The sequence below is a fragment of the Hylobates moloch genome, unplaced genomic scaffold, assembly GCF_009828535.3.
Source record: "Hylobates moloch isolate HMO894 unplaced genomic scaffold, HMol_V3 SCAFFOLD_15, whole genome shotgun sequence".
Classification (NCBI taxonomy): Eukaryota; Metazoa; Chordata; class Mammalia; order Primates; family Hylobatidae; genus Hylobates; species Hylobates moloch.
The window spans coordinates 96,462,048-96,474,383 of NW_026652290.1; the positions used below are offsets into that span (position 1 = coordinate 96,462,048).

Here is a 12,336-nt window from a genome sequence, read left to right on the forward strand (position 1 = left end):
GTGTTGGAGATGGCGGTATTGGGAGATGGCAGGATTAGGTACTGGGGCCTTCAAGAGGCAGCTGGGTCATGTGGGCTCCGCCTTCAGGAATGGATGAACCCATTCATGGATTCATGGATGAAGGCGCTGATGGGTTAATGTGGCAGAGGGCCTGGGGCTTTGTGAGGAGGAGAGACCTGGGTGGAACCGGCTCGCTTAGCCCCCTCCCCTTGCTATGTGACACCCTGGCCGCCTCAGGGCTCCAGAGTCCCCACCAGGAAGAAGGCCCTGACCAGATATGGCCCCTCGACCTGGGACTTCTCAGCCTCCAGAGCTGTGACAAGTTAATTCCTTTACTTATAAACTACATGGCTTTAGGTTTTCTGTTGTAAGCAGAAGAAAAGGAACTAAGACCATCGCAAAGCGTCTCCTGAGAAATGACTGACCACAAAGGGAAACAGGTCCCGGGGCAGCAGAGAGCCCTGGAGACTGTCACCCAACGCACTAGCCACCCGCGTGATGGTGTCACCTGGCCACATGGGACTCAAGCCACCTGCATGGGAGGCCCCTCAGGCCCGACAAATGGAACGGCGCCCCAAAGAGTTAGACACCAAAATCCACAAACACTCTTGAGTTTGCAGGATGGCAAACGTGAAAAGAAACAGGCAGCTGAAACACTGACCAGAACAAAACTGGCTGAAACCGGCTGGAACCCACATGAGCCAGCAGAGTCTGTGCAGAACCAGCTTGCTGACGCCAACTGAACTTCCACTGCGCTTCATACAGACTTCCCCAGGATTCACACCCAGGACCCATGAGCTGGCATGGACAGATAACTGTGCGTGCCCGAGGACCTTCCAGACCTCCCCTTTCCTTCCACCAATCACCTGTTAATCCCAGAATCCACCTCTACACCTTCTCTCATGAAAGTACTGCCTGAAAGCTGGCACAGGAGGCAGATTTGAGCTGGACGCCCAGTCTCCTCGGGAGTCACTTGCAATGAAAAGCTTGGTGCCGTGGCATTGGCTTCTAGCACGTCAGGCACCGAGCCCTTCTGCTTGCTAACACGAGCAGGAGGGAGGAGCAGCCCCACGGGGATGGTGCAGGTGGCCGCGGGGACGGTGTGCTCGGCCGCGGGGACAGTGCGGGTGGCCGCGGGACGGTGCGGGTGGCCGCGGGACGGTGCGGGTGGCTGCGGGGATGGCGTGCGTGGTCGCAGGGATGGCACGGGTGGCCGCGGGATGGTGTGGGTGGCTGCGGGGACGGTGTGGGTGGCTGCGGGAATGGTGCGGGTGGCTGCGGGAATGGTGCGGGTGGCTGTGGGGATGGTGCAGCTACGGGAATGGTGTGGGTGATCAGTGCACCCACTGAGGGACAGGCTGGGTCCCTGGGGCTGGGAAACGTGCTTTACAGCAGATTGTAACCCGTCGTCTCTCCTGAGTGCCAGAAGCTGAGGGTAGGATGTGCTGCCCGAGACACGGGAGGGCTGAGCAAGGCGCTGGCAGCCAAGCTTGGCAGTGCCCGACCTGCGAGTGTTCCCTCAGGGAACATATGCCCAGGTGACCACACATCAAGCCACCTGCAGAGGCCTCGGGCCATGAGGGCCTTGTCCCCACCCACCACCTCAGAGGCAACTACATTCAGAGTCTAGAACTGGAGGTTATATTCTATAGCACCCATCAGAGTATTCCGGCCTGGCTGGGCGCGGTGGCTCACGCCTGTAATCCCAGCACTTTGGGAGGTTGAGGCGGGCAGATCCTGAGCCCAGGAGTTTGAGACCACCCTGGCCAACACGGGGAAACCATCTCTACTAAAAATAAAAAAATTTGCCAGGTGTGATGGCATACATCTGTAGTCCCAGCTACTCAGGAGGCTGAGACAGGAGAATCACTTGAAGCCAGGGGACAGAGGTTGCAGTGAGTGGAGATCGCGCCACTGCACTCCAACCTGGGCAACAGAGCAAGACTCCATCTCAAAATAAATAAATAAATTAATTAAATTAAATAAATAAAGGCAGGCAGGAAGTGGGGTCTCAAGGGAAACTTGTGGTTCCCTCAGGGCCATGGCTGAGACTGGCGCCCTTGGCCGCCCCGTCTGGCCTGGGCTTCCGCCACTGCCAGGGACATTTTCTATCAGGGTGGGATCTTGGTGGGACAGACCACGGCCCTCCCCAAGGAAGGCTCCGAGCTTTTGGCTGTAAACGGCCCTGGCGTGCCCTTGGTGAGGAAAGCCCTCGGCCCAGGGCGCTCAGGTCCATGTACTTCGGCCTCCCACCGCCCTTCAGTACAGAAGCCCACAGGAGGAAGCGGCGGCCCCCGAGGGCCTGGCAGGCCTGCAGTGAGTCCCAGGACTGACGGCCACCCATGCCCCACCGCCCGGCCCCTACCTAGCTCCTCGAGCGTGAAGGGCAGGAAGGTCGTGTCCTCGTTCAGGTTCTTGTTGAAGTCGATGCACAGGAGGCTCAGCTTCTTCTTGATGCTTTTGATGTTCTGGAGAGAAAGGCGAGGTGTGAGAGGAGGGAGAGACCGGGGCGGGCACTGCAGGAAGATGCAAGGTCCTGGGAACGCTCTCACCGAGGGCTGAGGGACTTCCCCAAGAACCAGGCCAAAAGAAGAGGTAACCGAGGAGGAAAGAGTGAGACGGGAGGTGGAGGACAGACAGACACGGAGGCCACGAGGCTGCACAGTGTGGATTTCAACACTAGCTGCGGCCTCCAAAGCTGGGTGACCTCAGGCAACCTCAGGGATGTGCTCCGGTCTGCCAGGTGTGGCCCTGGCCAAGAGTGCTCCAGACCCTCCTGTCCATTACGGAGTCACCTTCAGAGCCTACAGCCTAAGCTTTTCAACATTTTTCTGAGACAGGGACTCGCTCTGTTGTTGCCCAGGCTGGAGTGCAGTGCAGTGGCATGATCTCGACTCACTGCAGCCTCAACCTCCCAACTCAATTGATCCTCCTGCCTTAGCCTCCTGAGTAGTTAGAACTACAGGTACATGCCACTACACCCAGCTAATTTTTGTATGTTTGGTACAGACAGGATTTCACCATGTTGCTCAGGCTGGTTTCGAACTCCTCGGCTCAAGCGATCCTCCCACCTCAGCCTCCCAAAGTGCTGGGATTACAGGCATGAGTCACCATGTCTGGCAGCTTTTGAACATTTTACCCCTTACCTGGTAAAGCTGCTTTTAGAAACAGCTAAAACTCGACCCTGGTGATATGGGATACCAACAAAGGAAGTGAATCTTGAGTGGTCCCTCTGGTGGCCTTGAAGGCTGGGAGGTGACCACTATGTGACGAGGACGTGGCTTGAGGCCACATGACACATGACAGGCTGGCAGCAGGGCTAGACTTTGACTCAGATCCTCCTGCTGGAAGCTCCGCCAGGTGGGTCTGGAGCCCAGCTCCATGGGGCCAGAGCAGAAATGCTTATCCGCAGGACAGACAGCGGCGGCAGGGGAAACTGTGCCCAGGACTTTGCAGGAAGCCTGTAGCTGGTCAGGCAGGCCCTGGTTCAGAACCAGCTGAGGGCTTGCTGGGCCTCTCCTGGGAACAGGCCCCATGCTGGGCAATTCCCAATGTCTCCCCCTCTTGCCATCTCACATAACAAACCCAGCCATGCCAGGGAAGGCTCTGGAGACTCAATGAGCAAACAGCGCCGGCCCTGAGGGCCGTGGGGACGCGCTGGAACTCCACCCACCAGCATCCGGACCTGGCACCTTTTCTGCGCTTCTGTCCTCCGGGCGGGGCTGCCTCTGCTCCCTCCTTGCTCACTGGTCCTCGTGGGAGAGTTTGTGGCTTCCACCATGCACATGACCACTCATGCTGAGCATGCAACAAGCCAAGAGGGTTTTAAAAATAACTGTGGTGCGCTGGCTCACACCCGTCATCCCAGCAGTTTGGGAGGCCGAGGCGGGTGAGTCACTTGAGGTTAGGAGTTTGAGACCAGCCTGGCCAACATGGTAAAACCCTGTCTCTATCAAAAATAAAAAAAAATTAGCCGGCTGTGTTGGTGGGTGCCCGTAATCCCAGCTACTCGGGAGGCTGAGGCAGGAGAATCGCTTGAACCCAGGAGGCGGAGGTTGCAGCGAGCCGAGATCGCACCACTGCACTCCAGCGTGGGCGACAAGAGTGTGACTCCCTCTCTAAATAAATAAATAAATACATAAATAAAAATAACAGTAACTGGCTCCTGTCCGCTGCGGCTGAGCTGAGGACCCCCAGTCCCCCGAGTCCTGAGACGGACCCTGACTCCGCTTCTGTCACTGCTGGTTTCACTGACGAACCCACCTGGCCTCTCTGAGTCTTGGTTGCCTCAGCCATAAGGTGGAGACGCCCCCTAACCAGGACAGCGGGGGCTTTATGGAACCGGAACAGGGACAGCCACGGGGCGATGGCTGCAGCCTGGAACCTGATTGAACTGTGTGCTTTCTTTCCTGTACAGATTCTCCTTGACTTAGGACAGCGGTATGTCCCAATAAACCCATCGTGAGTTGAGAATACCATAAATCACAAATGCATTTAATGCATTTAATAGGACCGAACATCACAGCTTAACCTGGCCTGTCTTAAGCGTGCTCAGGAACTCTCAGCAGCCCACATTCTGGTGAGATCGCCGAAGGCAAAGGCTATTGGATACGAGGTACTGGGTATCTCATGTAACTTGGGTTTTCAGTTCTCCTGCGCCATCGCAGGCTGGCTGGGAGCTGTGGCTGGCGCCCAGTGTCATAGGACAGCAGGTGCCCAGGTGGCCGGCCTAGAAAAGATCAGCATTCCAAGCACAGTTTCTACTGAACACACATCACGGTCACACCATGGTGAATCAGGGGCTTGTATTCCGATGCTTTGATATTTGGGGGCCTTGCTGGCCCTCAAGAAATGGCCCCTCCCAGAGACAGCCAATAGCTCGCCTGCAAACATCTTTCACGTGCAAATCAACCAGTCTCGAGTCCCCTACACTCTGGGGCACCATCCACTGGCCCCCATTACCCTAGGGCCAGGCACCCGATGAGGGGCAGCCCCCATGCCAGGGCCGGCTGAGATGGTCCAGCCGGCCACCCCTGAGCCCACTCCCTGCTATACCCATGCCTTCACAAGGGACCCCAGCAAAGGCCCTGCCCAGAGCACACCTCCTCCTGACCCAGCCGTGCTTCCCATGTGGCGAGCTGCCAGTTCCTGGGAACTGTGACACACAACTTTCCAGTGGCGGTCGCCACTGCTCTGTTGGTGCCACTGAACCCCGGTCTTCTGCTAATGCACTACGCTTGACTTCAGCACTGTGCTCCCAGCTCTGCACCAACTAACTTACGTCACCCCCGAGATGCCCACATCAGGCACACTGGGCAGTGGGTGGAGGGGCTCCCCTTGTTACTGAGCCTCTGCGCCCCATGTCTGTGTGGACCTGCCTTGCCAGAGTTCAGGTCCTCAGGCAGCAGAAAGATAGACATCAGGCCGGGGGTCAGCCCTGAAGGGAGGACGCTCCCGAGGAGGCAGGGGCAGGGGGCCATGGGAGCTCCACTGGCCATGCCCAGCACTCCCCGTACCCAGTACTCCCTGAGCCCAGCACTCCCCACAACTGAGCACTCCCCATGCCCAGTACTCCCCATGCTGAGTACTCCCTGGGACCGAGTACTCCCCACACCCAGTACCCTCCACGCCCAGTACTCCCCAGGACCGAGCACTCCCCACACCCAGTACTCCCCATGCCCAGTACTCCCCGGGACCGAGCACTCCCCGCACCCAGCACTCCCCAAGCCCAAGCACTCCCTGAGCTCAGTACTCCCCACGCCCAGTACTCCCTGGGACCGAGCACTCCTCACACCCAGCACTCCCTGCACCCAGCACTCCCTGTGCCCAAGCACTCCCTGAGTGCAGCACTCCCCGGGACCCAGCACTCCCTGAACCCAGCACTCCCCAGGACCCAGCACTCCCTGAACCCAGCACTCCTGGTGCCCCAAGCACTCCCTGAGCCGATCACTCCCTGAGCCCAGCACTCCCCCTGCCCTGCACTTCTCACTCCCAGCACTCCCTGGGACTGAGCACTCCCTGTGTGCAGCACTCCCCGGGATCAACCATTGCCCATGCCCAGCACTCCCTACACCCAGCACTCACTTCCTGAGTCTCTCTGGGGAGGTGAAGCCCGTTCCTCCGGCCCAGCTTGATTAGCCGCTCCAGGTACCGTGCAGCCTCGGGCCTCAGTGAGTCCTTTTCAACTTTCTCCTGGAATAAAAACATCAAAGCATGTAGGACATGGGCCAGTGCAGCTGCTCCAAAGAGCAGTTTGGCAGTTTCTTAAAAACCTGATCATCTGGCCCGCATGTGACTTGGCAACTGCACTCTTGGGCATTTATCTCAGAGAAATGATGACTTGTCTCTACATAAAACCTGTGCAAATGTTCGCTTTGTTTGGAAGAGCCCTACACTAACATCAGTCCAGAGCTCCTTCACCAGGGCGATGGCTGAATGGGAATTAGATTGCTGGTGGTCCCCAGGTCAGTATCAGGGTGTAGATGACACCATAGTTTTGCAAAACATCACCACTGGGGACCTGGGCAAAGTTGGCAAAGGCACTCGATTCTTTCCTGCACCTGCATGGGAACCTCTCATTGCCTCAACAGAAACTCTGGAAGGTGGAGGTGGGAGGATTGCTTGGGCTCAGGAGTTCGAGACAAGCGTGGGCAACATTGTGAGACCCTGTCTGTATTTAAATAAAAAGAAATAACAATCCACGGCTATCATGGGCCACCCTGATGTGTATTTACCAAAGCACTAGGGCTGCATGTCCCTGAGACTGTGGGACACATCAGCGCATTCCCGAGGGTCCTCGCCTAAGAGGATGAACAGCAGCAGGAGGGTCTCTGGGTCTCTCCTGATCATGTGACATCAACAGCAAAGGCCCCACTGCATACTGGGAGGAGCATCCAGGGGAGCAGGAGCCCATGCAGCCATGCCGCCAGGCCCTGCCAGCTCACTCCATGTGGCGATGGGGTGTTTGGGTCACAGTAGGATGGCCAGGAAAGGAAAGTGCACACGTGTGGCCGGGCATGGTGGCTCAGGCCTGTGATCCCAGCACTGTGGGAGGCCAAGGCGGGCAGATCACCTGAGGTTAGGAGTTTGAGAACAGCCTGACCAACATGGCAAAACCCTGTCTCTACTAAAAATACAAAAAATGGGCCAGGAGCAGTGGCTCACACCTGTCATACCAGCACTGTGGGAGGCCGAGGTGGGTGGATCACTTGAGGTCAGGAGCTCGAGACCAGCCTGACCAACACGCTGAAACCCTGTCTCTACTAAAAATACAAAAATTAGCCGGGTGTGGTGGCGTGCACCTGTAATCCCAGTTACTTGGGAGGCTATTCGCACTCCCCGCAGGGCCCCCTCACCTGGAGCCACACGATCCTCTGGTACACGTCCTCCCTCATGCTCATCTCCACGTCGAACTCAGAGAGCTTCTTGTCGGCCTCCGTGCTGGCCATCCGGATGTCCTTGGAGGGGGAAACGTGCTGGGGGAAGTCAAGGATATTCCTCTGAACTAAAACAGGGGAGACCAGGGAGACAGGTGTGAGAACAGGCCCCAGTACAACTGGCAGGTGTTGCCTGGACCCCTCTCCCAGACCTGTCTGCTGAATCCCCCCGTGAACTCTCTCCTGCCTCAGCCTCCCAAGTAGCTGGGACTACAGGCACACGCCACTGTCCCCTGCAGGCTGGGCCCTGGGATGGAGAAAGGAGGCGCTGCTGCCTGTGTCCTTGGGGATCTTACAGATTAAAGAAAAACAAGAATTCAACTCAAAGCCCTCCAGGCCAAGGAGGACCCCAACAGAGCTGGGTACGACGAAACAGAGGCTGACAGAATTCCATTCCAGAGAGCGCTGCAGCTGGCGATGGTCACATTTGAATGCATAAACTACTTAAAATTTCCTGAGCACATCTGCGCTTCAGGTTGAGTACAGGAAGTGTCAGTGGCTAGAAAAGCATAAGCTTTAGGCCAGGTGTGGTGGCCAAGCCTGTAATCCCAGCACTTTGGGAGGCTGAGGCAGTCAGATCACTTGAGGTCAGGAGTTCGAGACCAGCCTGGCCAACAAGGTGAAACCCCGTCTCTACTAAAAATACAAAAATTAGCCAGGCGTGGTGGCACGTGCCTGTAATTCCAACTACTTGGGAGGCTGAGGTGGGAGAATAGCTTGAACCCGGGAGGCGGAGGTTGCAGTGAGTTGAAATGGCACCACTGCACTCCAGCCTGGGCGACAGAGTGAGGCTCCATCTCAAAAAAGAAAAAAAAAAGCTTTAAAATGGAGTCATCCCATGACCCCCAAGACTCCAGTGCCAGGCATCCAGCCAGGAGACATGAACACACATCCACACAGGAATCTGCACATGTGCACTCACAGCAGCAGGGCGATTCCCAATTGCCAAAAGGTCCATCCACGAGTGACTGGACGGACAAGATGTGGCCCCCGCCCAGTGGAACACGACTCAGCCATGAAAAGGAATGAGACTCTGGAACAGGCTGCGGTGTGGATGCAACCCAAGGATGCCACATGCAGAGGAAGAAGCCAGACACAAAAGGTCACACAGTGTGTGATGCCATTTGTTTTTTTTTTTTCAGACGAAGTGTCACTCTGTTGCCCAAGCTGGAGTGCAATGGTGCAATCTCGGCTCACTGCAACCTTCAACTCCTGGGTTCAAGTGATTCTCCTGCCTCGGCCTCCCGAGTAGCTGGGACTACAGGCGTATGCCACCATGCCCGGCTAATTTTTGTATTTTTAGTAGAGACGGAGTTTCACTATGTTGGCCAGGCTGGTCTTGAACTCCTGACATCATGATCCATCTGCCTTGGCCTCCCAGTGTGCGAGGATTACAGGCAAGAGCCACTGCGCCCGGCTGTGTGGTGCCATTTCTATGAAATATACAGGACAGGCCCATCCACAGAGACAGGAGGGGACGCATGGGTGCCGGGGCTGGGAGCAGGGGAGATGGAGCGTGACCACTGAAGGGTATAAAGTTTCTCTCTGGGGTTATGAAAATGCTCTAAAATGAAAGAATGGTGACAGCTGAGCAATGCTGCAAATTTATTAAAAACCATTGAAGTGTGTGTTTTTTTCTTGTTTGTTTGTTTGAGACGGAGTTTCACTGCTGTCGCCCAGGCTGGAGTGCAGTGGTGTGATCTCGGCTCACTGCAACCTCCACCTCCCGGGTTCAAGTGATTCTCCTGCCTCAGCCTCCTGAGTAGTTGGAATTACAGGCATGCGCCACCACGCCCAGCTAATTTTGTATTTTTAGTAGAGACAGGGTTTCTCCATGTTGGTCAGGCTGGTCTCAAACTCCTGACCTCAAGTCATCTGCCCACCTTGGCCTCCCAAAGTGCTGGGATGACAGGTGTGAGCCGCCGCCCAGCCTGAAGTGTGTGGTTTAAATGAGTGAACTGTATGTTATGCAAATTATATCTCAATGGAGCAGTTTAAAAAAACAAATTAGCCAGGCACGGTGCCACACGCTTGTGCCCTCAGCTGCTCAGAAGGCCGAGGCAGGAGGATTGCTTGAGCCTGGGAGGTGGAGGCTGCAGTGAGCCATGACAGCGCCATGCACTGCAACCTGGGTGACAGAGCGAGACTCATTCTAAAAAAACAAAAAACAAACAAAAAAACCCCCTAATAATAATAAATATTTTTTTTAACTGTTGAAAATAAGATTTTATTAAAATATGTTATGCATAACAGTTTTACATTATTAAGAAAAAAGTGGAGAAAACATAGCTGAAGGCTAAATTATATACAGCCTAGAATATAATAGTTTTTTGAGACGGAGTCTGGCTCTGTCGCCCAGGCTGGAGTGCAGTGGCGCAATCTCGGCTCACTGCAAGCTCCGCCTCCCGGGTTCACGCCATTCTCCTGCCTCAGCCTCTCCGAGTAGCTGGGACTACAGGCGCCCGCCACCACGCCCGGCTAATTTTTTGTATTTTTAGTAGAGACGGGGTTTTACCGTGGTCTCGATCTCCCGACCTCGTGATCCGCCCGCCTCGGCCTCCCAAAGTGCTGGGATTACAAGCGTGAGCCACCGCGCCCGGCCTCAGGCCTCGGTATGTTTAACGGGAGGAGGCTCCGCGCGTTTGGAGAAGGCTCCGCGTAACTGGAGGAGGCTCCGTGTGTTTAGGTGGGTTGGGGGGCTGGGCACGGTGGCTCATGCCTATAATCCCCACACTTTTGGAGGCCAAGGCAGACAGGAAGCTTGAGCTCAGGAGTTCTAGACCAGCCTGGGCAATACAGCAAGACCTCATCTCTCCTAAAAATTAAAGATGGCTTGAGCCTGGGAGATGGAGGCTGCAGTGAGCCATGATCCCACCTCTGCACTCCGGCAGCCTGGGTGACACAGCAAGACCCTGTCTCAAAAAAACAACAAAAAAGCCTGTAGTGGGGGCTCTGTGCCAGGCCTGGCGCTGGGGCTGAAGAGAGAAAGAAAATCCGCTCTGTCCTCTCGGGATTTACGGGCGACTGATTAGACAAGTGACTGCAGGGACGACAGTGTCAGTGCCGTGCAGGGGCTAATCCAGGCAGCTGGCATGGGGACAGGAGGAGGAGGAAGGGCTCCTGGGTGAAGCGGACTTCATCTGTGATCAGAGAGAAGCCAGGCATTCAGAAGAGCACAGGGCGAGGGGTGCGAGGGGCTGGCTGGAGAGGCCCCGGCTTGGGGAGGGTGCCAGGCACAAGGAGACTGCCTGTCCAGGCACAGACAGTGCAGGGCGCTGAAGACCACATCCAGGGTGCTGGGCGTCACCCTGAGGGCAGCGGAAAGGGGCCGAGGGGAGCACCGGGGCCAATTTCAGTTTCCTTTAACGCTGGTCTCGCCACCATGTGAAGGAGGAGAGGAAAGGCCGCAGGAGGGGAAGGCAGGGCACGGGTGGGGGACATGATGCCTGGCACCGCTGGGCGCCATAAGAGGGAACTGGTATCACCTGAGCCTCATGAGACTCCTGCGGGAGGGACAAGGGGCCACCACGTGGCCGAGGAGGGGAAACCGAGGACATGCTGGGCTCTAAGTCACTTGTCGGAAGCCAGAGGGAGTGGGAAGAGGGTCAGGATTCCAAGCGGGGGCTGCAGGGGCTGCAGGCTCGGGGTGCTTGTGGAGCTTCAGCCCTCCCTCCAGCCCCCTGCCCAGACAGCAAACCCTCTGGAGGCCGCACGGCACGGGCCACGGAAGCCAACCCTTTCAGGGGATGCCTTGGGAACATGAGAGAAGCCCTGGGCTTGAACTCAAGGATTCTCAATGGTTCCCAGCAAAAAGGCCTTCCCCTAGATGGAAGGGGGGGAGTTCCCTCACTCAGAGCTCCCTGTGGAGACTCTCTGGGTCTCTCGGTCAGGCAGGTACACCGTCAGCCTTAGGCAGAGCTCGGGAAACAGTGTCCCTAACCCATGTCACCAGGCCCCTCACTCCTCACCGTGAGCACAGGGACCCCAAAGAGAGGAGGAGGGTCGGGCTGAGGGCGAGGAGGATGCCCAAGGTCACGAGGTCACCCCCGCCAGAGGGCGCAGAGGCAGAAGCCAAAGGGGCCAAGTTCAGTCATTCAGAGGGAAACAAACGCCCGCCTTCCTGGGCCAGGGAAAGAGGGCAGACGGGGTCAGGGTTCAAGGCTGCTGGCTCTGGGAGAGGCTGGAGAGGCGTGCTGTTTAGACACATTTTCTCATCTCCGGCTCTCAGATCACACAACCAGCGAGTCCTTTGAATGGATGAGGCTGTGAAGCAGAGCGAAGCACGGGCGGAACCACCTCTCTCCGACACCTCCAGTGACCAGCACCTGCCAGATGCCTCTGCCCAGCCATCTGATGTAGCCACCACGACCAGCCTGGGAGTAGGTGGCGCTGCCCTGTGCTCAGGGGCAGGGTGCCAGTGACACTTCACGCCAAGTTCTGAACCAGCTCCACGGGCTGGGCTACTCCTGCCTGCGATGCCACCTCCCTCGGCACCTGCGGCCCACGCCCAGACCCTGCCTGGGACTTACCTGTGTAGGTGACCTCCACGTCGGCCAGCGCTTTGAGCGTGCTGTCATAGGACACGTCCTCAAACGACTGGGCGCCCACCTGGTCGTACACGCGCTTGGTCTGCTCGATGAGCTCCCTGCTGCGCTCCTCTATCTGCTGGGCGCTCAGGTCCCATCTCAGGTCGTTCACCACAGAGCACGGAGATGCCGCGTCTGCCACGTCTCCTGCACAGGCTGCACAGAAACAAAACCCAGTGCCGGGCGGGTCTGCTTTCGGTTCAGAGTTAGGGTCAAAGTGAGGAGGGCACAGGGAAAGGAAGGGATCAACCGCCTCTCATCCAGAAGAGTGAGGTCCAGGGCTCTTGTAGGGAAGCACAGACTGACCAGTCCTC

The 12,336-nt window shown here is 56.9% G+C and overlaps 1 protein-coding gene across 2 annotated transcripts in view; it reads right to left on the reverse strand.

Moving 5' to 3' along the window:
• The window catches only part of THOP1 (thimet oligopeptidase 1), a 29,493-nt gene that overhangs the window by 12,755 nt on the left and 4,402 nt on the right, over positions 1-12,336 (reverse strand). For both annotated transcript variants that reach the window (XM_032176825.2, XM_058428621.1), the window contains 4 exons: positions 11,966-12,178; positions 7,356-7,504; positions 6,085-6,192; positions 2,366-2,468 (listed from right to left, as the gene is read on the reverse strand). In XM_032176825.2, the coding sequence (XP_032032716.1) occupies positions 2,366-2,468; positions 6,085-6,192; positions 7,356-7,504; positions 11,966-12,178 (573 nt within the window). The remainder of the gene's footprint in view (positions 1-2,365; positions 2,469-6,084; positions 6,193-7,355; positions 7,505-11,965; positions 12,179-12,336) is intronic.